The 27,154-nt window shown below is 43.4% G+C and overlaps 1 protein-coding gene, 1 long non-coding RNA gene and 1 pseudogene across 2 annotated transcripts; 2 read left to right on the top strand and 1 right to left on the bottom strand.

Moving 5' to 3' along the window:
• The first annotated feature begins 17,064 nt into the window (after positions 1–17,064).
• On the top strand, positions 17,065–21,221 carry LOC112901599. Its single transcript, XM_025970550.1, has 5 exons — positions 17,065–17,408; positions 17,498–20,071; positions 20,151–20,238; positions 20,315–20,755; positions 20,944–21,221. Exons 2-5 carry the CDS (start codon positions 18,999–19,001, stop codon positions 20,962–20,964), a joined length of 1,623 nt encoding a protein of 540 aa, XP_025826335.1. The 5' UTR covers positions 17,065–17,408; positions 17,498–18,998; the 3' UTR covers positions 20,965–21,221.
• A 96-nt stretch (positions 21,222–21,317) lies between these two features.
• LOC112901600 lies at positions 21,318–22,274 on the bottom strand. Its single transcript, XR_003230326.1, has 2 exons — positions 21,986–22,274; positions 21,318–21,767 (listed from the first exon to the last, which is right to left on the bottom strand). It is a non-coding gene; the product is annotated as an uncharacterized LOC112901600 (long non-coding RNA).
• A 1,629-nt stretch (positions 22,275–23,903) lies between these two features.
• On the top strand, positions 23,904–26,770 carry LOC112901371 (annotated as a pseudogene).
• Positions 26,771–27,154: the final 384 nt, after the last annotated feature.

Here is a 27,154-nt window from a genome sequence, read left to right as displayed (position 1 = left end):
CTTCAAACGGTATAATCCCTTGGCCTGTCGGGTAGCGTCCCGATAAACCACCGATACAGGATTAAATAAGGTTACCTCACACGAAGGTGAGTCCAGAGATACAGTCACCATCATATTTTACATCACAGGGAATTATATTACAAGAGTTTCTAAAAGTAGTACAAAGTTTTAAATTTAGAAAAATTATTACAAACTCTTAAAGTTATGGTTTTTGGCAGCGGAAAATATACGCGATGATTTACAGTACGTCGTCAAGACAGATGTCTTGCTAAGCCCGGGCACGACATCACTCGGGATCATCGGTGTTGGCCGGGGACGGTTCCCATTCCACGGACCAACCATCTGGAAGAGCACAGGGCCAAGGCAAGGGAAGCGTAGGGTCTTCAAAAACTTTACCTGAAAAATATATAACTAGCAAGACTGAGTATACTAATACTCAGCAAGGCTTACCCGTCTCATGGTATACTTAGCCATGTAACTAGACTTATGAAGGCTTATGATGGTTCTGGGTATAGTTTCAGCTGAAAAGCAACAAAGAGTAGATCCTTAATTTCAACTTTTAGCTTTCCGGTTCTAGTTGATTATCCATTCTAGGTAAGCAACTATAGCTATTCAAGCATGGTAGAATCTTTAGCCAAACATGATCTTTGATAATCACAAAGTTGCTCTTGTTACTCTATGTGGTAAAGGAATCAAGCAGTCTCAATCTCTGCGAGAAACGGATGATTCCTGAATCGAATTTCAGCCTTGCAAGGTAAACCTAACTCACACGCTTGGAACATCCAACGATTGTTCCGAGCAACCGTTTGCCTTTCATTCCGACTCATGGATCAGAGCCACCACAAGCGACTGCAGGACCATACGCACACCCTATATGTGCAGGACGTATGTTTGTAGCATGACTACATGACCATACTCCTGGTTGCCCTTGCAACACATATTCCCACACGTCGAATCAAGTAACCAGAAGAACAAAAATACGAGTGGTGGGAGGCATGTCCACTCCTCGGGCCGATTGGTTACTAGGCTTACCGCTTACCATATTTTGCGGCATGTGGCTAATACTTTCAAACACTTAACCACCGCTACCACACACTGCGACCTTAGCAAGTTCTCCAACACAGACGGGGCATCATCTCAACCATGATACCTCACAAAACTCCCATCCGTCATCCTTATAGTGACTGCAGGAATGTAAACATTACAACTCCTATAAAGCTCATGAGTGACAGGCAATCACTCGACTTCTACCAGTCCTATTAGCATAGCTGCTACTCGGACTCAAGTTCTAGTGTTCAGTACATTGGTTCCTGGAATTATGCAACTAGGGTTCCAAGCAATTCCTAAGAACTTAATGCATGGAATTACATAAATAGATATAGATTGCAGTGTAATTAAAATAGTGGGTTATGTCCAGGGCTTGCCTTTACTGGTGGGGCTGAAGTCAGGGATGTTAGTATTATTATCTTCCGAACTTTGGTTCGGGGCTTTCGATAATCCTTTGGTGACATTCACTTGGTCTTCAGGAATATCCTCTGCAGACTTCTAGGAGATCTCGTAAGTACCATTTGCGGAAGTAGTCGTATCTACATGCAATGTAATATTACATTCAAAGTGTGTAGATAAAACTATTTTACTTTACGATAAAGTTACAATCCAACACTCATTTAACATACTACTCACATAACAACCAGAAAGATCTAAACTAAACTTAGATAGAGCTTTAGGGGGACAACTAATTAGAATCGGCTACTTGTTGAAGATTACAATAGAGCTGATTGGAACAACAGGGGTTTAGCCGATAGAATTGGCAAAGGAGGGAGCTATCTACTTTGCCTTAGGAAATCAGCTGATTTCCGTTTGAAAGAGAAATTGGCAGGAGCGGTCTCCGTGTATGATCCAAGGGGATTAGCCGATTTGGGTTCACCTAAGGCCAAACCGGCTGATATGGAGAGGAACGTTGAAGGTACAGTATTCCAAGTATGGAAAAAGGAAGGATCTTGCCGATTGGATTATCAGCATGTTTCTGGTCTATCTAATTGGTTGGTGCATTGGTCTTGGCCTTAACCGATGAGGATGCATCAGGTTGAGCCGGTTGATGTGCTTTGGTCGTGCCTAACAGAGGCGTGTCTACTGTGTTAGCTTACTGATCTAGGGTTGTGTACTTTGGCTTGTGTAGTCAATTGGAGTGTGATTGAGGGTACGTGACCGATAGGTATATAGCCGATTTCCTAGCCAATAAATCGGCGGATATAGAAGTGTGCGGACAAGGATGGGAAAACTAAGGATTAATCGATCATATTTGACCTGATATGGAAAACAACTAGAATCAGCTTGGATTAGCCGATAGCAGGAACCCTAAGATCGTGTGTGCATCTCCGATACATCGACTATGTGCAGCCGATATAGGACAGAATAAAAGAATTGTATCGGCAGTAGTCGATATTAGAACGATAACAACCGTATCGGCTAACCAGCCGATGGTAGAAGCATATGAATTGCATCGGCTGACAGCCGTTATAATGAAACATCATAGATTCAATTGAAACGGATGCTTAGCGGCTGAGCTGATAGCCGACGCTGAAGCATAGCTGCAGAGATGTATTAGCTAAGCAGCAGATACACACAAACTAACAAGGATCCTTATACGAAAAGGATTTTAAGGAAACGGTAATCAAAACAAGGACAAAGTCTTGATGGCAGGGATATGAGCACTTATGTGAAAGGATTAACTAAATATTACATATCTCTACTTGAGACATACATCCTATGACTTACTTTTCAGCTATAACACATGCATACAATATAAGGTCCAATAAAGCATTCATTCCCTAATAGTTAACCTCGACCACAAATCAAAGACTTTCAGCTCAAGATCACAACATAAAACTTGTAGATTTTGACCTAAAGATTCAAACAAAACTGATTTTGTATTTTTATAAATTTCTTACAAATTTCTATGGAATGTAGAAGTTCACTGATTTGAAATAAAGAAGGCTCTGGAAATTTTATAGAGAACACCTTAGAACCTTCTAAATCTAAGAAATTAAGTCCCTGGTCGGGGAAAACAGAGGATAGGAAGATAACGACGATGTTCCGGCAAAAGGGGTCGCCGGCATTAGGAAGATTCAGTGGATCAGGGCAAACCTTGGGGTAGCCTTGATTGTCGAGGAGAACGGGCGGAAAGTGAATTCCCGCGATGAATAGGATCGGCGATGAGAAGAGCTCGATGGTGACGAGGTTCCGGTGTGGGAAGGACAGTGAGGTGGGGCCGAAGAGGTTCATCGAGTGACGAAGAAGCTTGCCGGGGGATTGTAGTGGGTGGAGGATGGCTGGAGGGGTATACTTCACAGTGACCCGTGGCGACGGTAGTTGGCTTTTGCCACAGCGACGATGTTTCGGCATACAGGGATCGAAGAGGCTTGTTAAGAGAGTCCAGGAGCTTTCTTGAGGTGTTGTGGTCTTGCTTGGGCGATCGACGAGGAATAGGAGCTGCTGGATGTCGTGGATTTATGGGAGAAGCCGATAGGGCCGGATTGGTTCGCTATGCCGACTCCTTCGCGAACCTCAGGGTCCTCCTGTTCACGAGCTAAGCCTCCTTTGCTCACGAGCGTGTGCTGGTGAAACACGGCCGGCACACCCGTGTAGCCTCCTGCAGGACCGCCGCGCCTGGTCGCATCTCCTGCGCGCTGTTCCTGTTCTGCTCCCGCACCCCTGGCCCTCAACCTGCTCGCGCGTGGCCTATTGCCTTGTACATGCACACGCCTGCGGAATCGAGCCAAGCCGGCCACTGGCAAAACACTTCCGCTCGCACCCGCGGACGCGCCAGTTCAATTCTGCCCAGACCTCCTCATGGGTGAAGGGAGCTCGCCGTGTCTGGCTGCACCGTGGCTTCTCCGAGCTCGTCGCGCCCGGCCGCCGCCTTCGCTTCACAGCTTCTCCTTCCGGGCTCGCCGCACCATAACCGCCCCCTCTGCCTCCGCGAGGGCCAGGCCACCTCCGTTCTCCACGAGCAGCTCGCAGTGCCGCCTGACCTCATCCGCTGCCTTCTCCTCGATGGCCTCCGACGTCCTCCACGCGCGGCCCCACTGCTCCCGTGCGGATCCGCCCGCAGCCGCCGCACTGCAGCTCCTCCCGCACCGCGCGCGACCTCCCTACACACCGACCCGGTCGCGGCCTTAGCTCACCCAGCGGGGACACCGCCATGTGCTGCACGCCGTCGTCCTGCGCAGCTACTCCTCCTCCTGTTGCCGCACCCGCGCTCGCCCCGGCCTTGCCGCGCCGCTAGCTGACTCCCCCAAGCCGGCCCTTCCGCAGTGCGAGGCCCGCCGGTGCCGCAGCTCCACCCACGCTCCAGTGCTGCCTCCGCTCTTGCCTCTGACCGGCATGGCCACCACTGCCAGACTTGGCCGAGCCGGAGCCATAGGCTCCCCTGGACCCGGAGCCGCCTCCCTTTCCCCCTCCTTCGCCGCTGCTCGGGGCCGCCCGCTCCAGTGCGCCTGCGCGCCGCCGCTGCTCACACCGCACGAGCCGCAGCTCCCGCGCCGCCTGAAGCCGCGCCCGCTCGCGCGCCTGCGCCGCGAGCCGGCCGCTCGGCCCAGCTCGGCGCCGCCCGAAGCAGCAGAGGGAGGGAGGCAGGGAAAGCCCCCAGAAGAAGCGCCGCCGGTGGGGAAAAGAGACGCTCGGGAGAGGAAGAACAGAGAGAGAGGAAAAACAGAGGAGAAGGAGAAATAGAACTTCCCAAGGACTTATGCGCAAATTTAGAAAATTGCAGGGACCTTTTGGTAAAGTAAAATTTTGCATTAATCTAAAACCCTAATGAAGAAATGCCCAAAATAAAAGTTGGAGAGTTTTTCAAACTCTACAACATTGCTTTAGGGCCCAAGCTCAAAAACTCAAAGCTTATATCTTTACACATTAAATTTTGAACAAAAGTTGGATTTGAATTACTTTTGTCCTAAAGAGTGTAATATCATAACATTTAGGACCTAAATGCAAGCATTTATGACACGTCATGATGACGGGATAGACACGTCATAATGATTGGATAGACATGTCATGATGACTTGCACCTTTTTACACTTTAGCCCTGAGTAACTTTGAAAGTTACTTTTGTAATTCAACTACTTGCATAAAAGGACTTGTACTTTTATAAAATTACATAAACACCCTTATTTTCACAACTTTACCCAAATTTTTACACAATTCAACACATACATTTCAAATGAAACTTTTGGATAAATATATATTTTTTTACAGGGGATAAAGTAAGAAAAATATGTTTGCGAAACCACCCTTCACTTATTTTGAAGTTACCTCCTATCCAATTACATTTTGCAAAAACAACCCTAGTTTTTCCATAATTACAAAAATACCCTTTTATGTGCATTTAAATTTTTAAAAGATTTACTTAAACACACACAAGCTTTATACTAACAAGCACATACTTCACACTAACAAATAATGTGCCTAGCTTACAAGTACATGAACTGTCACAGAGATGATGTTCACGGCCCGACTACAGCCTTCGAAGGATGCTACGCCTTAGCAACCAATACACCATCTCGTATGGCTGCCGCGATCTTGTGGAGCGCGACACCCCGACCACTAGGAAACTCGTCCTGCAAGCAATTGAAGAACTAAAAAGAACAAGTAGAACAAGTACTGAATTATCAGATGAAAATGAAGGTTTCAAACTCAATCTCCAATAAGGTGGGGTACCGAAGATAGGAAGACAGGCGGCTGATCCAGCATGCACGCTTACCAGCAAGTAGCGAGAGCTAAACTTGATCTAAACAAAACCCAAGTGTTCTTGGCAGCGGCTAAGTGGTATAAGGACATGGGAGGATAACCACAGGGGTACTGGTGTCGTACTCCAACCCTAGAACGCGTCCCTAATGGATCCAAACTCAATACACGGCCCATTGGGCAACAATAAGATGACGCAGCGCCTGGACAGAAAATATCCACGAACGAAAATGATTACTGGGGCCAACTCCAAAAAGATATGGACATGAGCTTAGATCCGTTTGAAAGTAAACTTGATAAGCTTTCTGTGAAGTCCAAAAACACCTCAATCAGAGTCCGTATGAAGTCATGGCAGTCATTAAAACTTAGTTCTATCCTGCAGTCCGAATCCAACATCCAAAACGTGTTGGATTTTGACTCTTTTCCTTTCTTGCACCAAAAGTGACATGGTGGCCTGGTGGAGAATATTGGGAATATATGGAATTGGTCCCCAATCAACTTATTTAGTTCTCCATACCTTCCATGTGTGTTTAATACTCTTTTTGATCCATATTTGTATTTCTGTAAATAACAATGAAAACACATCATGACGAAGCATCAATTCATTAAATTTATCAAATACAATCATGATAAAGAATGGTTCCCTTATTCGGGCTGATCCTGTTGCATAAAAGAAAAATTAGGAAAGCTTTGCAAGACATTATTAGTGTTAGTGCAGCCCCCTATTTGATCATGGTATTGTAGCCCAAAAGGATATTTTAGATTAGAGTAAATGTAAACTTTATGCACTAAATATTCTTCTTTGTTGTCATATTTGCCAATTGCATGAAGCGAACAATGATTAAAAATTGGCAAACCAGAATCATTAAGCTTCACTTTTAGACAATTTAGATTACACAGAATATCAAATTCGATATAACCCAAAGTATTTAAAGAAGACAACAATTTCAATTCATCTTGTGCATAAGTAATAGGATGAAAAGGCTTATCTTCAGCACATTTGTATGGTTCCAAACTAAAAGTATCACACTTATTCATTAATTGAGGAATATGAGTGAAAGAATCATCAGCATACAAGTCCTCTTTATCACAAGGAACAACAAGTAATTCATCCTGTGACAAAGGTGAATCAGCAACAGGTTTCACTATTTGTTGCTCTTGGTTAGCATGTAGAGTGGACAAATTTTGAATATTATGGGTCACATCATTCATGCAAGTATTCACAAATAATAGATTCTCCTTTTCAGCATTGAGAGCAAGACAAAACAATTGACCAATATGGCTATATGACTTGCTAAATAACAAGGTTCAATTTCAGAATTGAGCCCTTTCATAAACCTATTCATTACACCTTCCATGCATTCATCCAAGCCCCCAAACAAGATACAAATTTTAAAATCATGATAGTATTGTTTCATGGTCCTACTACCCTATTTTAGTTTCTGTAGTTTGGTAATCAAATGATCAACATATATGCAAGAATATAGACATCTCTAAAATGCATTTTGAGATCTTTCCAAGTTTACGGAACATTGTTATGCCTACAAATATGTTTCCATTCTAGTAAAGCATGTTTAGTTAAAATATTAGAGGCAATATAAATCTTTTATTTCTCAGACAGGTCATGTTCATCAAATTTATTATTTATGTTTAGCTCCCAATCAATGTATGCTTTAGGATTAAACTCACCAGCATATGAAGGCAAGTGATGAATGATATCCTGAATCTGAGGGTGTAGTTTCATCAGCTCAGAAATCCCATAATCACCTTATCAGACCCGGGTACACTGGACTGTGCACGTGGTGTACGTTTCCTAGGATAAGGGATGGGATATGGCCCATGCCCTATATCTGTTGTAACTACTCGTAGCCTAGTAGAACTGCTCCTACAGTAGTAAAACTAGTCGAATACAGTAGGGAACTATAGAAAAGTACTCGGGTAGGACTCTAGGGCTTGTATCCAACTAGGACTTCCATGTAATCTGTTCCCCCAGACTATATAAGAGCAGACAGGACCCCCTCCAACGGGGAATCACCCAGAAGATCACACAATCATCATTAAAGGCAATATAAACCATACAAGACGTAGGGTATTACGCTCTCGGCGGCCCGAACCTGTCTAAACCTTGTGTTCCTTGCACCTTCAAGTTCCTAACCTTGGCGACACCCTACCTACAAACTCACCACCTCGAGGGTATCCCTCAGTGGGTGTGGCAGTAAAACTCCGACAGCTGGCACGCTAGGGAGGGGTGTTTATTGAGCATCCACTAGAGAACTTGATGGCATCTTTCAGCTTCACCAGCAACGTGCTCGACGAGGGCACAACCTTCATCTTCGGCTCCTGGATCTGTGTCGCCAGCGGTTTGGGTGGCTTCATCAGCCACCTACTCAATTCCAGGAACCCGGAGGCCTCTACAACAACTCGACGCAGCAACCTCGACTCCTTCATCGATGATCTCAACAAGTTGCTACTCCCCGATCTACCCAGGCAGATCAAAAAAACATCCATTTTCAACGTGACTTCAACTCGTGCTGCACCAGGACTACTCGGATTGGATTCAAACCAATCTGATGAGGCTTCATGATCCAAGTCCCTCCCCGACTTGGAGGAGGACTTGGATCGCCTCTTAAAGATTCGAGAAGAGCGAGCCACCGCATGCCGGGGGGCTCCCCATTCTCGACTACGACTCGGATTCCAACAAAGAGTTAGCCACCTCACTGGTGTTCACCTTCGGTCTGGGTCTGCATCGCCGACGAGGTGGTGGCTTCAACTACCACCTCGCTGAAACCAGGGAGCCGACGGCATCTGCTCCAGCATCCTGCCGCAACATTGATGACCTCGCCGAAGATCTCGGCGGAATTTGATTTTCCGATCTAATTGGAAACCGTAAGAACGAGTCTGGATCCAAGCTGGCTCCTACTCGTGATGGAGTCGAATTCAGCTCGTGCCACAATGGTGACGCGCCGACGCCACCGACCTTGACGACGCGGCTCGACTTCAGCTAGCGCCACAGAGCAGACATACTGCTACCACCGGCTACGACTACTTCGACAAATCTGCATCACAAATGATTCCTTCAACTACTCATCTTGACTAGAAACTGGTCATGGATGAACTTTAAACTAATCGGCATCTAGTTCTGCACAGTCAACAACTAGTCGGGATCAAATCCGACTAGTTGGCTTCATCAGAAAATCTTCACGGCTCCATCGGCGACTGCTGCGATTTCATCGACAACCATCCATGAGTGGGCGTGATTCGACTACTCCGACTACTTGTTTTGGCAAGAAAACTTGTCGGGAGTGGGCTTCACACCATCAACAACTAGTCGGAATCGATTTAGACTAGTCAGCTTTATCAACAAACCATCACGGCTTCATCGATGACTGCTGCGGCTCGTCGACAATCAACCACGAATCAAGCTAAGTCACTTATACCTTTTCTGACTTGTTCTTCACAGGATCGGTTCTTTTTGTGCAACATGCATTCTCTTCACAGGCCATGCCATGCCTGTTCCTGATTGCCTGCATGGTCCGCCCAGCAACACGGGTGGTCAGGTTACACTCTATAAGTGTGCTCCACGAGTGTTCTCTTTTTTCACGCAGTGCCGACTGCTTTAGTTTCCTCTCAACAGTTGCTACAATACCCGGGTAGCGTACGCTTATTGTGACACCTCAACTCTTCTGTATGCCTATGCAACTGCACGTGCACACGGTCAACCTCCTTGCGCAATGGTTTACAGCAATCAAGGATCAGATGCCTAGCGTAACAGGCTACCTACCTGGTGACATTATGTGACCCAGCAAGAGTACAACACGAAAAATTTTACATGCATTTTACAATGCTGGGATTTGCTCCCAACACGATATCATGTATATCAGTTACAGCATACTTTTATGTTTACCTTGCAGGGGACCTGATCTGGACCGTACTGCTGGGCCAGTCAGATTCAAATCTGACTAGTTGGCTTCATCAACAATTGCCCATGACTACTTCTACTTTGCGAGAACGCTTGACTACACGTCGCAGACTACAACGACTACTCATTGCATTCAATTCCGACTAGTTGGGTTCATCAACAACCATTGGCAACTGCTGGACTTCGTGAAGAATGCACGGCGACTACCTCGACTACTCGTTTTGCCTACAAGCTAGTCGGAATCGACTGTGCTTGGCGACACGCTGATGACTACTTCAACTACTTGTCTCGCCTGCAAAACTATTCGGAATCTACTCTGACTAGTGGGCTTCATCAACAGTTCAAGATCCAAGGCAATTGGCCAATACCTAGGCTCGGGGGCTGGCGCCACCGACTTCTAGGCATATCCTATGCGACTCATCCAGCTCCCAGGCTCGGGGGCTGGATACGACATGGCTCTCAGCAATGAAGATTGCATGCCACGATTCTTTGGATCCTTTATTCCAAATCTTGGGGATTTGGATTCAAGGCTCGGGGGCTGCGGGACACATGTCATCAGTGACTCATTTTTCAAATCTGCTGCAAGATAAGGATAGAAGACTCAAGATTAAATTGACCCCCAGCCTGATTCTAAGAGTCAACCTAAGGCTCGAGGGCTACTCCATATGGACTGCGAGTTTAATCACACCCCATATAAAAGAAGACTTGACAACTACTTGGGGAATGAGCACCTCACAGCCTCGATGCAGCCAAGGAAGTACTTGGAAGATACCTTCAAGATGAAGTTTGAGAGAACTTGAAGACACCTTTAGAAGTACTCGGATGCCTGTAGTACTCAACTATGAAGAGCTCGGGGCTTGTCAGACCCGGGTACACGGGATTGTGCACGTGGTGTACTTTTCCTAGGATAAGGGATGGGAAATGGTCCATGCCCTACATCTGTTGTAACTACTCGTAGCCTAGTAGAACCGCTCCTATAGTAATAAAACTAGTCGGATACAACAGGGAACTACCAGAAAAGTAGTCGGATAGGACTCTAAGCCTTGTACCCGACTAGGACTTCCATATAATCTGTCCCCCCATACTATATAAGGGTGGACAGAACCCCCTACAACAGGGGAATCACACAATCATCATCAAAGGCAATACAAACCACATAGGATGTAGAGTATTATACTCTCGGCGGCCCGAACCTGTCTAAACCTTGTGTTCCTTGCACCTTCGAGTTCCTGATCTTTGCGACAGCGTACCGACAAACTCACCACCTCGGGGGTATCCCTCGATGGGCATGACGGTAAAACACTGACACACCTACCATGATTAGTAGAAAACAAGAAACACAAAAAATAATATGTATCCTCCTGTCAACTACTAGGATGTGTCAGTTGTAATTCTCTCAAACTCAACTTGTTTAAAACAAGCTCTTACAAGTTCTTACCAAGCTAAAATAGGAGGCAACGACAACCAACAAGTCTGCATTGTGGAATGAAGTGTATCGGTGCCGCAACAACAAAAACCTGTCAAGCTGTAGTCGAATATGTGGAGTTGTAGGTGGGCTGAAGCAAGGGAAAATACTAGTACCATGTTAATCACAAAAGCAAGCTGAGTAATCGTTCAACGGTAGTACTGTGCTGGTCCTGGCCTAGACCGTGCTAGAGACACGAGCCTGGACACAAAGGAAGTCACAACACACCACCAGAACCAAAATAGAAACACAAGGAACTGCCCTTTTCTTTTTTTATTTTCTTTTCTTTTTTCTTTTTTTCAGGGGACTAAAATCTTTTGTTTGACAACCAAACAAAAGGATTACTGCATACAACCTCTACCACTCAAACTGATAAATCTTATTCCAGACAGCCAGACGCGCAAATCTCAAAGTCGATTCTAGAGAGCTCAGATGGAGTTTGTGACCAAGGTCAGATCCATTCGAAAGACCACGAGTTAAGCTTTCCAGATTGTATTCAAACTCCCAAATTGGAGATCAAACACAAGAACTATAGCAGTTTTCTTATCGTGCTGAATTGAAACTCTGAAACAAAATGAGGTGACAAGAACTCAAAACTCTAAAGGACTAAACTAAGACAAGCAACTCAACGCAACTGATGCAACTGAAGACTCAATAATCCCTAACTAAGCAGTTCTAGAAAAAGGCTCAAAAGGTCTATAGGTTGCAGGCAAACTAATCTACTAAAATTCTTTTCGGCTTTTCTAGACAATAGGGATTAAAAGAGCGAAGGATTGGAAGTCTCTCACCAAAAAACCTTGCTCTGATTACCAACTGATGTGAACCAGCTAGGGTTTGTTCCTGATCTTTCGATGAGAAGCGTGGGATAACTCAATTGATGGAGAAAACGATATTCATGGCCCGACTCCAGCCTTCCAAGGATGTTGCACCTTAGGAACCGATACACCACCTCTATGGCTGCCTCGATCTTGTGGAGCGCGACACCCCGGCCACTAGGGCACTCGCCCTACAAGCAATTGAAGAACTAAAAAGAACAAGTAGAATAAATACTGAATTATTAGATATAAATGAAGGTTTCAAACTCAATCTTCAATAAGTTGGGGTTCCGAAGATAGGAAGACGGGCGGATGATCCAGCATGCGCGCTTACCAGCAAGTAGCGAGAGCTAAACTTGATCTAAACAAAACCAAGTGTTCTTGGCGGCGGCTAAGAGGTATAAAGATGTGGGAGGACATACACTAGGGTGCTGGTGTCATACTCCAATCCTAGGACACGTCCCTAATGGACCCAAACTCAATACACAGCCCATTGGGCCAAAATAAGATGACGCAGCACCTGAACAGAAAATGTCCATGAATGAAAATGTTGACTGGGGCCACCTCCGAAAAGATATGGGCGTGAGCCTAGATCCGTTTGAAAGTAGACTTGATAAGATTTCAATGAAGTCCAAGAAAGCCCCAATCAGAGTCCGTATGAAGTTGTGGTAGCTGTTACAACTTGGTTCCATCCTGCAGTCCGAATCCAACATCCAAAATGTGTTGGATTTGGACTCTTTCTTTCCTTGCACCAAAACTGACATGGTGGCAAGATGGAGAACACTGGGAATATATGGAATTGGTCCCCAATCAACTTCTTTGGTTCACCATGCCTTTCTTGTGTGTTTAATACTCTTTATGATCCATTATGTATTTCTAATAATAACAATGAGAACACATCATGGCGAAGCATCAATTCATCAAACTTATTAAATAAAATCATGATAAAGTATGGTTTCACCTTTGAATCAAAAGTTTCTAATGTGGTTGTATTCAAGCACGTGATGTCCTCATCAGGGAGTGTGGCGGGGCTCGGGTGTGCCTTTTATAGACCGAGGGAGGGGAGAGAAAAGCTCGGTGGTAGGGGAGGGGCGGAGCTTAGCGGCCAGCCATGATGGCAGTAATGGCGGCAGCCATTTGTGGCGGAGCGAGAGGGAAAGACAATGGAGTTTAGGGCGGCTTTTTAAGGCATTGTGGCTGGTAGTGGGCGCAATCGGGGAGGGAGGCAAGCAGGCGAGGGGATACGAACGGCCGAAGGTGGAAGATGGCCCTGATAGGTGGGGCCCACTTGTTAGCGGCAGAGAGAAGGGGGAGCAGATCAAGCTGAGGCAGCTAGCTGAGCCGAGCTTGAGTTTGGGCTGAGCAGGCCATGGTGGCGAGGGGGAAGAAAGAGAGAAGAGGAGAAGTGCGCTGGGCCGGCTGAAGAGGAAAAGAAAGAGAGGGAGATAGATGGAGAGAAAGGAGATGGGCCGGGTGAGCATCTTTTTCATTTTTTTTTCTAACAAGGTGTTACATCCAGTGATGTGTCTCTGTGATTCTCTTGCTTATGCTCTACATACTCAATGAAAGATCAGATCAAGGGGTCAATTGGCACACAAGTGTGCACCAACCAACAAGGCACAAATCATGAAGCAAACTTTTTATGTTTATTCAAATAGATGGAATTCCAATAGGCACTGTGGAATACAAACAAAAAATTGAATAAACTAAAGTTGAGTGCTAACTAAACCTAATCTAACTCTCCCTAATCCCTTGAGTCCGGCGGGTTGTAGAGCCCTTCGTTCCTGATCGCTTTGGCAAGACGTTTGATCTTAGAACAAAGCGCCTTGAATAGCATGTCCACCTTATCGTCGATCAGCTCGAGTATCACTAACCGATGACCAAAATTCGAATCGAAATAATATCAATTTGTTGGGTTCTGGGCCTTGGGTAACGGATATACCCAAAACACCTGATATAGAGGCCTAATAACAGAAAAACACCAGCCAAGCCGAATAACCTCCGCCCGAGTAACCATAGGTATAATGCTGGTTCTATCCCAGCCAAGCAAGCAAGGGGAACCCCGGTGGGAAGAGGGAAAGAAAGATCAGGGGAATTTCATTTTTTCTTGAAACTCAGCCATTCGTTTTTTCGTATAAGCTCCTGCTTAACCCTCCGTTCCACCCCCTCCCGCCCCCTTCTCAAACCCTAGACTATTCCCTAGCCGTCGCACGCCCGACTCCCAGTGCCCCACAAGCCCGCACCCTCTTGCCATCCACGCTCCGTAGTTCCACGCTCCAGGCCGCCACGCACCACCCGCCCAGCGGCCCAGGTGCGGAGCCACCCACCTCGGCTGACGCGGCTGCGTTCGCCGCTCCAGCCTCCACCGGCCACTGTGCGGCCGCGCGCCCGTGCGGATGCAAAGTGGCGGCAGGCTGGGGGCAGTGCACCAGATCTCCCGCTCCCTCCTCTAGCCCAAATCTGGCGCGCCCCACTCCCACTCATCTCCGACCGCTGCCCGCTCATCTCAGCCTCCGACTAGCCAAGCCCAGGGAGCCGAAGGTTTCGCCCCTTCTCTGCTCGCGACCGCAGCCTGCAGGGGCACGAGCAGCCGGTGGCCACTGCTTCCTCCACTCGCAGATCCATGATGAAGAGGGGCGCCCACAGCCAGCAACGCCTCCTCCAGCCCTCCCCACACCAAGCAGATCGATGATGGCGAGCTATGTTTCATGATTTTTTTTCTTTTGTATTTTGATTTTAGATTAGCTCGGCTGGCTACATTTTAGTTGGAAACATACATCTTTGTTGGAAATTTACAGTTAGTTTGATCGGAACCAAAAACAAAAACGTACATTTTTTCCTTTTGTATTTTGATTTTAGATTTATTCAAAGTCTTCGGTCTTGATTCACGTTTGTATGACCACCTCGACATAGCTCAAGCAGTAAGTGTTCTTCTTGGTGCCTCAATGAAGATGTAAGCTTCTTGTGGGTAGCTGAACTTCAGGAAACAAATCCTTGAGTCTTCATACATTTACTTTGTGTTTTGTGGTTGTTCTTATTTTGACCTAGAATTCTAGGATTTGTTTTCGATCTACTTGTTGGAAAGGTTTTGACTGCAGACAGTTGGAGCAAAGGAGTAGAAACAAGCCTATAAATCTTGGAAATTACATCGATTTGGGTTGAGGTTTGGTTGGTCGAGTTTGAATTCAGCAAGTTTCTCCTGAGTGTTCGAACATTTCTTCGTAATCTTCAGAAGTTGCGGAGATTCCGGACAAATATCCGGAGACTCCAAAAGTTACTGACAGAATTATTTTAAGTGTTGTAAATTTTGAGTTTCGACTATTCACCCCTCCCCACCCCCCTCCTCTCTAGTCGACCTCTAGATCCTTTCACTCTTAACGGTCGCTAAAATAGCTGGGTAGCACACGCTTTAATCCGTGAGGCCTCGACTCTTGTGTACACCTATGTTCCTACACGTGCATGCGGCCATGCTCCCTGCGCTATGGGCTACGGCTATTAGGGATCAAGTGCTTAAACGTAATTGGCTACTTAGCTGGGGAAATTATGTGACCTAGTAAGAGCAAGACGCAAAAAATTTTACATGCATTTTACAATACTAAAATTTGCTCCCGACTCGATATCATGTATCAGTTACAACATATTTTTTTGGTTTATCTTGCAGGGGACTAGACTTGGACCATACCGCTAGGTAAGGTATGCTCCTGAGAGCTGCCTTACTTGGCTACCACTTCGTCGGCACTGATCACTCGGCGTGCTTTCGGCAGCTTGTCTAACTCTCATGCTCGGGGGCTGGGCACAACAAGGCACTCAACGTGTTTGTGATGGCTCGCCTGCCTCCCATGCTCACGGCTGGACGTAGGAAACAACTCGGCGTATCTCATGTGACTCGTCTGGCTCCCATCCTCGGGGCTATGCGCGAGAAGAGATCATCTTGGGATAAGATTTATTTTGAGCGGTAATTTAGGATTTCTTTGGAAAAGCTATTTGTTTAACCATTTTTTTAGGGATCTCATTCCGAAAAAAGAGGTTTTCAAATTTCTGAACCAATTTGCCCATTTTAACCATCAATTCAAACTCAATCATCACACAATGCATGCCACGACTTTTTAGATCCTTTTTTTCCAAACCTTGGGATTTGGATTCAAGTCTCGAGGGCTGCAGTACACGTATCATCAATAGCTTATTTTTTGAATTCATTTGGAAGGTAAAGACCAGAAGATTCAAGACTAATTTGACCCTCAGCCTGATTCTTTGATTCAACCTAAGGCTCAGGGGCTACTCCATATGGAGTGCGAGTTTCATCGCACCCCATAAAAAAGAAGACTACTCGGGGTATGAGCACCTCATAGCCTCGATGCAACCAAGGAAGTACTCGTAAGATACCTTCAAAACGGAGTTTAGAAGAACTCGAGGACGCCTTCAGAAGTACTGAAAATCCTACAGTCAACTGCGAAGAGCTCGAGAGCTTGTCAGACCTGGGGCAACACTACAAGAAACCCTTTAATCTATGACGGATTTGCAGTGACGTTTTTACAAAATGTTACAAATACGATACTAGTAGTGACAATTTCCAAATTTTCATCACGGATTGCAATGGCGGGCTACCCGGCCCAAAAATTATGATGAAATTTATTTTGTCACTATTGTTGTATCCAAAATAATGCTCATTCAATCGGTTATATGTTTATTACAAATATTTTATTAAATTAGAAAAATAGGGCTATGCAATTTTTTATTGCTGATTTAAACTTCCTCAAGTGTGGGAATGTAAAAAAAAATGAGCTTTAGAGATTTGAACTTGCGACCTCTCTTCTGTGTAAAGGCAAAACTCTAAGCTATACACGGTGGTGACCGCTCAGCACTGCTTCAATGTCATTACGCTGGAAGGCACCAAATTTTTTATACTATGTTCAGTCAGTACAATCGTAGAGCGGGCAGCAAAAATACAAATACTAGCTGAGTGGAGAATTGAACACATGATCTCTGAGCACAGGCCACGACCACCTGACCACCTGGGAGCTTGCGAGATAGTTGGACGTATGGCCTCTTAATTTTATTTATTTATTCTGTCCTTTAACAAATCGAGATCCAATCGGCTAGAGGATGCCTTCTTGTTTCAGTCTCGCTGCGCCGCCGCTCTAGACGCGTCAGCAACAGCGCTGACAATTGGAATCGCTGCCAAGTCTTCCCCAGCACCGCTGTGGTGTCGCGCGCGGCGCCCCCCTCTCTCCCTCCCCGTCCCCCTCCCCTGCTCCTATCCCCAACCTATCTGCATCCCAGTGATCTGCGTTTCAGGTTGCCCCTCCCCCTTCCATCCCCAACCCATTGATGCCGGCCGTTGGAGGTCAGCAGCAATCGGTGGTCACGCTTCTGCAGCGCGTATTTCAGCTGCAGTATATCCTTCGGGGACTGCACACAAAGCACCCCCTTCTTCCCAGCTCAACAACATTGGACAGTCAAGGTATTTCTTTAATTGTTGTTGAGCTAGTTTCATTTATCTGTTTTATTCAGTGAATTGATGATTTAAGTTCCTATGCAATTCTTGATCAGATGGATAGAAGTTGGGTGCATGCTAGATTGTTTTCCCATGAATACATCAATGGCATCAAGGAGTTTATGAGTTTCATTCACGAGAAATTTGGTGAGGACGAAGAAATTTTATGCCCATGTAGTAGATGTCTTAATCAAAAGTACCAACATCAAGCTCTTGTAGAGAGGCATCTATTGATGAATGGTATGGAAAGCACATACACTCGATGGATTCATCATGGAGAGAGTCTTGATGCATATTTTGAAGAACATCCTATTGATGTGCATGATAATGGCTTGTTTCATGGGTTAGGTGAGACTGAGGAGAACAATTGTGATGATGATAATTTGAACAGATTGTTACATGACCTGCACAGTGCAGAGAATTTGAACCAAGATGGTGAAAATGAGGATGGAAACCGTGATGCAGAACCTAGTGACAATGAGTCATTTTTCAAAGTAGTGATGAAAGAGGCTAAGCGTCGGCTTTATCCAGGTTGCACCAAATTCTCAAAGTTGACTTTTGTGGTGAAGCTTCTTCATATGAAGTCATTGTATAGGATATCCAATTCAGCATTTACTGCAATGTTAAAGCTATTGACTGAAGCTTTTCCAGAATGTAATACACTCCCAAAATCATATTATGAAGCGAAGACTCTTTTGAAGGAATTAGGTCTTGGATATGAATCAATACATGTGTGCTACAATAATTGTGTGCTATTTAGAAAGAAATATGCCATGCTTGACAACTGTCCTGTTTGTGGTCTCTCAAGATGGGTTGATGCTGAAAGAAAAAAGGTCCCACAGAAAGTGTTACGCCATTTTCCGTTGATACCTAGGCTACAGAGGATGTTCGTGAACAAAGAAGCAGCAGAACAAGCACAGTGGCACGAGCTAAAGCGAAATCCCAAGGAGAAGGAAATGAGCCACCCAGCTGATGGTGAGGCATGGCATGATTTTGACAAACAATATCCAGATTTTGCAAAAGATGCCAGAAACCTTAGACTTGGCCTAGCTACCGATGGGTTTAACCCATTTTCAGAAAAAAAAATACTAAATACAGCATGTGGCCTGTACTTGTTGTGCCATACAACCTTTCACCTTGGGTGTGCATGGATGAGTCAAATTTCATGATGGCTTTGCTTATTCCTGGTCCCGCATCACCTGGGAAGGATTTTGATGTATTCTTGGAGCCTCTTATAGAAGATTTACTTGAGCTTTAGATAGGTGTACGTACTTACGATGCTCTAAGTGGAACAAAGTTTAACCTTCGTGCTGCAGTTTTATGGTGCATCCACAATTACCCAGCTTTGAGCACTCTTTCAGGGCGTACAACCAAAGGCTATTTCGCATGTACTCATTGTGACAAGCACCCTCTTTCATATAGACTAAGGAGCAAAATCGGTTATTTTGGGCATTTTCGCTTTCTTCCCGTGGGACATCGTTTGTGTAAAAATAATGGATTTGTGTTGGCCTTCATGAAAGCAATGATCCCCCAAGTAAATTCTCTATAGAAGAGTTGATGGCTGAACTGGAGAGAGTTAAACATGTCAGGCCTGGAAAGCATCAAGAAAGTAAGAAAAGGAAGCATTCTTGTTTGGACAACGATCATGTAGTAATTTGGAGTCGGAAGGTTAGTTTATGGAAGTTACCATATTGGAAGAATTTGAAACTGAGACATAATATTGATATCATGCATATCAAGAAAAACATATGTGACAACATAATTGGGACAATTCTTAATATACCTGGGAAGACAAAGGACATAGTTAAAGCTAGACTTGATCTGAAAGATTTGGGTATTAGGAAGGAGCTGCAATTTAGGGTGAATGGAGATTCATGTGAGATGACTCGTGCAAGATATACTTTGTCCACAGAACAAAAGAAGGCCTTTTGTGATTTTTTACGAGAGGTGAAGTTTCCAGATGGATTTGCCTCCAACATATCAAGATGTTTAAATGTTGAGGGAACCAAGTTACAAGGGCTTAAAACACATGATTGTCACATTCTTTTGCAAAGAATATTACCAGCTGCTATGAGAGGGTTTTTGGACAAGGATATTTATGAAGCGTTAGCGGAGTTGGGGAAATTTTTTAGGGAATTGTGCAGCAAAACTCTTAACAAGGATGTGTTGGCTGAAATGAAGAAAGAAAACCCAATAATTTTGGTGAAGCTTGAGAAAATATTTTCCCCGGCTTTCTTTGATGTGATGGTTCACTTAGCTGTACATGTACCTGATGAAGCATTGCTGCGAGGTCCTGTGCAATATGGTTGGATTTACCCAATTGAAAGGCGGTTGTATACTTTAAAGCGCTATGTGAGGAATAGGGCGCGGCCGGAAGGCTCAATTGCTGAGGCATATATTGCGGATGAGTGCTTGACGTTTTGCTCTAGATACATGGATGACGTTGAAACAAGATTTAATCGGGAACCAAGAAATAAAGGCTTTTCTAATGAGGATGCCTATAGCGTTGATGTTTTTGGGCATGGAGTTCATTTCACGTCTGCACCTGAACTTGTATTTGATGATACTGCCATTGATCAAATGGTGTGGTATATTCTAAACAATTGTAGTCAGGTTGACAAATATATGAGGTATGTTCTTTATTATATTATTGAGTTTACATGTTATATTTGAATTTAATATTTGTTATCTTCATTTTTGAAATTGCAGAATGTTTATAGAAGAATTAGAGGGAGCAGGGACACCTAACATTGAAAGAACATTGCGGCAAGGATTTCAGACTTGGTTCAGGAACCATGTTAGTTGTAATTTAGATCTTTTTAGGCTATATTTTTGGGCCACAGAATCTGATATGTGTGTGTTGCATTGGGCAGGTGCTAAGGTTGCGGAATATGAATCAAGAAGAGGTTGATGATGATCTATTTTCATTAGCTTGTGGTCCTGATTTAAGAGTTAGAAAATACTCCTCATGCATAGTGAATGGTGTGCGGTTTAACACCATCGACCGTGACAAGCATCGAAAGACACAAAATTGTGGAGTAATGACAAGAGGTACACATAACAGCGATGAAATTGATTTTTTTGGAACCTTAAGGGAGATTATTCAATTAGAATATAACTTTGATGGGAGATCAGTAGTTTTGTTTAAATGTGATTGGTTTAAACTGGATGGGAAGAGGACTGAACTTAAAGATGATGGTTTCTTTAAAAGCATCAATCTTGGAAGTCTATGGTACAAGAATGATTCGTTTATTTTGGCCACTCAAGCAAGGAAGATCTTCTATTTTACCGAACACAAAGTTCGGCAAAAACTGGTATGTTGTCCAGTCATTTGACCATAGGCATCTTTACAATGTGAGTGAAATTGAAACTGCACAATATAATACTCCTGCATATTAAGAAGATGAGTGTTGTGAAGAGAATCGTAGCCGACAAACAGTTTCAGACATTATCTATAACAAGCCTTTAAGTAGAGATGATGAACAAGGCCCTATTTTTGAAGCTGCTGAAATCACAAAGTTAATGAAAGGAAAAGGCCTAGAAGTGCATCAAAGTGATAGTGAACATGAAGAAGATGATGACACAATTTTGGAGTATTGCAGTGAAGCTGAAGAAGGAGCCGCAAATGAGATTGATACTGATGATGAATAGCCAATTCAGTTTGATACAATTTTCAGACCATTTTCTTGTAATATCATTTGTAATATTTATTTGGATAGACAGTTAGTATTTTGTAATATTTAGTTGTGACATTTATCAGAATGGACCATGTTCAATTCAGATGTATCTATTTTTAAACCACATTCTGATGTGGATTGAAACTTGTAATGTTTGTTCAGATGGCAAGTAAGAACAAAATCTGTACATGTTTGTTCAGATGACAAATTATTCTACGTTGCTCTCAAGAGTATCAGGATTACAACAAATCTGTACATGTTTCAGTACCTAGGACATTTTTCAGATGTCTGTACATGTGCATGTTTGGCTATCTAGGATTTTCTGTACATGTAAGAACAGAATCTGTACATGTTTCCGCGAGGCCCCTAAATCTGTACATGTTTGGCTATCTAGGATTTTCTTAACTAATATTACAGCATCATTGTAAATTGTTTCATGTGCCTTCGGATTCTTTGTGATCCTGAAGCAGCTACGCTAATTGTGACGAGCTTCAGTTGCCTTTGTTCTGGGAATTGGTCCTGCCTTTGTTCTGGGAAAGATCGTAGCAGTTTCAGGCACAAAGCAGCTGGCAAAGAAAAGCTTAGCTGCTGCAGCTCGAGACTTCAGACTGCTAGAATTTCAGGCAAAAGCACCTGTTCACTCACTGCCCTGCAACAAACATTCAGTATGTCTTCAGCATCGTTTTAGGATCGCAAATTGTACTAGTAAATCAATAAACAGTCTGCTACCAACAGGAATAGCACAATGTCTGTCTATGTGAGCACCAACAGAACAGAATAACAAGCATTCCTCTGCCACTCTGTCTTGGCAGTGCATTGCCCCTGCAACTAAAATTTGTGCAGGAAGAGGAGGGACGAACCGCGTACCAGAGGAGCTCGCCCCAGGGGGCTGCGGGGCGGGTGACGGAGCATCAGCCTGAGGGCAACCAGCGGACGGCGGCGGAGAAGCCTCCCAGACGTGCGGCGGGTGGGGCCTCGCGGATGGCGGAGCGCTGGCTCCCCAGCCCAACGGTGGAGGAGGAGCCTCCAGGTCGTGCGGCGCGTGGGGCCTCGCGGACAGCAGCGCGTTGGTTCCCCAGCTCAGCAGCGGCGGATGGGGTCCCAGACGGTGGTGGAAGAGCCTTCCAGCCGGCAGCGGGCTGGTTTCCCCAGCGTTTGTGGCCGACGCTTTGGGTGAGAAAGGGGACGGTGTCATGGTGATACTAATTTGGATATGAGCATCCAGCCAATGACTCGTGGGCCACACTTGAAGTCATTATTTCAATTTGAATAGTTAATTAACAATAAGATCTAATTAGTATCTAACACGGTGTATTTTGAGAATATGCAAACTTGGTCCGAAAATTCCGAAATTTGGCATGGTGTCATGATATCATGATAGAAGCATGACATAAAAGTGTCACAACATTTTGAAAATTTTTGTGTCGAAGTGTTCATAAATGGAACGCATCTCATATAAGTTTCAAGTCAATTGAACTAAAACTAGCTACTTTGCAGTATTCTGATTAATCTTTTCATTATTTTTGCTTTAATTTTAGTACATGCATTCATATATGATATTTATTAATTTAGGAGCTACAAATTTAATTTTCTTGATACATTAAACATTTTTGACAAATTAATTTAATTACCGCATAGCAATATGTAGTAATTCTAAGAGAATATGCAAACTTGGGTCGAAAATTCCGAAACTTGGCGTGGTGTCATGATATCATGATACAAGTATGACATAAAAGTGTCACAACATTTTGAAACTTTTGGTGTCGAAGTGTTCACAAATGGAACACACCTCATATAAGTTTCAAGTCAATTGAACTAAAACTAGCTATTTTGCACTATTCTAATTAATCTTTTTATTATTTTCGTTTTAATTTTAGTACACACATTCATATATGCTATTTATTAATTTAGGAGCTACAAATTTAATTTTCTTGATACATTAACCATTTTCGACAAATTAATTGAATTACTGCTTATCAATATATAGTAATTCTAAGAGAATATGAAAACTTGGTAGGGAAATTTTTTTTTCCTAGAGGACCAATATGCCATATTGTGACTTGGCTAAAAAAAATTTCATCAAAAAATTCGAAACGATGTAATATGTGCCAAACCGTAGGTGAAAATTTCAGAGCGGGCCGACGCGTTGTACGTGAAAATTTCGGGATCCCGCTCGCTGGCCGAGGCGTTGTAGGTGAAAATTTTGGGATCCCGCGTGGGTGCGCTTCGTGAAAATTTCGGTTTTCCACGGGCCTTAGGTTTTCATGGTGCTTCTCACAAAAACAATCGCCCTCTCTCCAGCCGCCGCCCCCCAAGAACGAACGCCTCCTCTCCTCCCTCCTCACGGCTCACACCCAGCTGCCGCCGCCTCCCTCCCTACCTCCATCCGCAGCCTCCTCTCTCCCTCCCTTCCTCCATCCACGGCCTCCTCTCTCCCTCCCTTCTTCCATCCACGGCCTCGTCCCTCCATCTCCCACAACCCACATCGAGGATGACCTCCTCCATCTCCTGGAACCCTAGACCGAAAATTTGGGGGATTGGCTGAAGACCAACATCAGCTCCAAGATTTCTGAATTGACAAGGATGGCTCCTAGCCTTAAGAATGTTGCAGTAAAAAAATCACAACAATCTCAGCTATCAGGTGCAGTAATATTACTTTCTGCTTGTGTGAATGTTTCGTATGAGTGGTAAATTACTGCTGCTTAAGTAATATTATTTGTTTATGTTTTCTCTCATATTAGATGTGCCATTGCATCCGTATGAACGTCAGCACCTGATGCAATGTATGAGGAATAATGCAAGACTACAAGAGCTAGGAATTTTTTATTTATGTAATGAGCTTGCGGAAGCGAACAAGATTTCTCATAAAAAGAAGAATAACCCAAGTTCTAGAAATTCTAAAGATTCTGAATGTCAGTATGAACCTTCTGAAGATGACACTAATGATGACAATGCTAAGGTCGTATTCCTCTATTTTTATTAGGAATTAATATTATATTTGCTTGCTAAATATATATTTTCATTTTATTGATTGATCCACGCTTCCTTTTCATGAAGGGCTCAAAGGAATGCAACATAAGAACTGCAAACAAGACTTTTGGTGCAATCCAACTTCGCTCTAAGCGGGTTTTTGCAGAGCAAGAAGTTACTAGAAATACAAGGTCAAAAAAAATCATTGTCCAATCAGCTGCCACTCTTGCAACAAGTTTGGACATTGATGACCACACCCAGACTACAATTGAAGGCTAGTTCTATGTTTCTTATTGCTATTCTATAGTGTTAATTGTATGATAACTGCTCTCACTAACTATAGTTTTTTTCAGCTGATGGTCCTGCCCAGTTGGACAAGAACACCCATGTGGCCAATGAAGGTCATGCTGTTGCTCCTCTTGGTGGGCAGAACAATACATGCAACGAAGGTGATGATTTGCAACTACCATTTTCCTAGTTTCATTGGTTAATGAATCCATTCTTATGTTTCCCATCTTTTAGATAATGGGCATGCCCAAGCTGATGCTAACATGACAAATGGAGATGAAGTTAATGATGACAGCAACCTGATGCCCAACAAAGGTGATTTACAAATTTCTATTTTGGTTTTGCTTTCAGTTTGGCCATTTTCTGCTTATCTTGGATCCATGTACTATCCATCTCAACTATTCCTACTTCTTTGTAGATGTAGAACTAGGTGAAATTGATCACCGGGAAAGAGGAACCAACATGGGACATGGTCTCTATAGGATTAATCGAGCTTTGCGTGGGAAGCTACCAATTGTCATTCCTGAAGGGAAGATACGACCTGTGGCGCCACTTGTTGCTGCTAAGTTTGCAACGGAATGTAACATTGTAGTCAGGAACCATGTGCCGGTGTTGAAGCATTGGAAGGAATACAAGAAAAAGACGGGCCTACTTAAACTATTTACAGGAAAACTTAATGTAAGTGCATATCTCTCATTTAATCCTTTATACTGTTTAGTTACACAAAATTTGATATCATCACATATGGATATCTAACATATTCTTTCACTTGAATATAAAGGCAAAGTTTGACATTAACACAAGGGATGCTTCAGTTCAAAATGCTTGTTCCAAAATGATGAAGAATGCAGTTCGCAGCAGCGATACCGGCTCAAGAAAAAGTACTTTGATCCTTTTCCACTCCATTTGGTGACCAAAACATCTCCAGTCAGATCGATGACTGATCATGAGTGGAATGAACTTGTGGAATATTGGAAGACTCCAAAAAGAATGGTATGGTTCTTTCTAAAAATTGATTTTTTGCCGCATCCATGGTACTTGTGCCTTACATTTACTTTGTAATTGGTGTAGGAGACATCTCAAATAAACAAAGAGAATCGATCCCATGTTATATACCATCAAACAACTGGCTCTCGTAGCTACCAGGTTCATGTGGAAAATTTGGTAAGATACACATGTTTACTTGTAGTCTTATGATTTATTGACAAATATGAGAAAAGTACATGTGCTGGTATAATCAAAAGTAGCTGTTCTAGATTTCTATTTGCTGTTCCAGATTGTGTTTCTAGTTCCTTGAGGAATAATTTGCAGCAGATCTGCGAACAAGTGCTGTTCCAGATTGTGTACTTAGTTCCTAATGTTTGAAAAATCGAAACAGAAATTATCTAACTTGTGAACCAGTTTCTAATCAAGTGCATAAGTGTTGTGATCAAATATTTAGCTGCAAGATGTATGTTTGTATTCACATGAGTAAGTATTCTGATCAAACTAGTTGCTGTTCATGTGGGAAGCTAGCAGAAATTAAATATTGCTACACATTCTTATTGCTGCAACTGCTACACATTCTTATTGCTACAACATTTTTATACTAGGGAGATAAATACATTGATCAAGAACCTAAATGCATTGGATTTGTTTAAGGAGTGCCATTACAGCAAGAAAAATAAAGGCTACTCACCAATTGTACAGGAAGCTATAGTAAGACTTTGTCATGCCAAAAAAATTCTTTTTCAAAAGCATATATAAAGGTTTCTTGATTAGTGATCATATTTGTTTCATGTATGCTAGACTCAAATGCAAAACAAGTTGTCTACACCAACTGAAGGTGAACAAATGTCTGCGACACAAGTTGTAGCTGATGTTCTTGCTGAAAAAACAAGGAAAAATCTGTTCCTTCAAAATGTGGGGATACAAAATGCCTGTCCTAGGTCTAGCATAAGAAGTATTGAAGCACAATTGGAAGTGGAGAAGAAAGCAAATAGTGATCTAAGGTCTGTTTTCCATGCCCAATGTGAGCAATTGGATGTGTTTTCAAGGCAAGTGCGGGAAACAGAAGAGTCAAGGCTTAGGGAGCAAGAGGAGATGAAGAAGAGGCAAGCGGAGATGGAAGCTGACATGAAGAAGAGGCAAGCTGACTTGGATGCCAAGTTTCAGTCTCTATTAAGTAAATTTCAAGCAAGTTAAGTAAATTTGGTGGTATGTGCCAAGTTAGATTTAACATAGCACTTCCTCAAACCTCTTTTGTTGATGGGCAAACAGTTCTTTTGTTTTTGGTGCTTCATGATGAGTTGAAGCATCGCTGGTGCTATATATTTTGTTATGTCTATGGGTGTGGCTGGTGCTATGTATTTTGTTATGTCTATTGGAGTTGCTTCATGATGAGTTGAAGCACGGCTGGTGCTACATTGGATGTTAATTTATTGTATGTGAAGTTATATTATATGTCTACTTGAACTAATATCTTGATTCTATGGTGTAATATTATTTTTAAGTTGAATCGTGTTTTTGAAATGTACTGAAATGAAATTAGTACAAATTGTGATGGGCTACTTTTATATGTGGGCTAAGAATTGATCCAGATTTTAAATAAACCAACAAGTGGGCTAAATTTTAAATTGGGCTGAATTTGTTTGGTTGAATTAATAATGGGCCAAAAATTTCTAATAGACCGATGGGCTGATCTTGTGGCCCATTTTGGATGACAACATACATGCCACATCAGTGCCACATCAACATCCATGTTGGCACAGATGCCATGTGGCAGCAATGTTCATGATG

The sequence above is a fragment of the Panicum hallii genome, chromosome 7, assembly GCF_002211085.1.
Source record: "Panicum hallii strain FIL2 chromosome 7, PHallii_v3.1, whole genome shotgun sequence".
Classification (NCBI taxonomy): Eukaryota; Viridiplantae; Streptophyta; class Magnoliopsida; order Poales; family Poaceae; genus Panicum; species Panicum hallii.
This window is presented reverse-complemented; position numbering and strand designations above follow the sequence as displayed.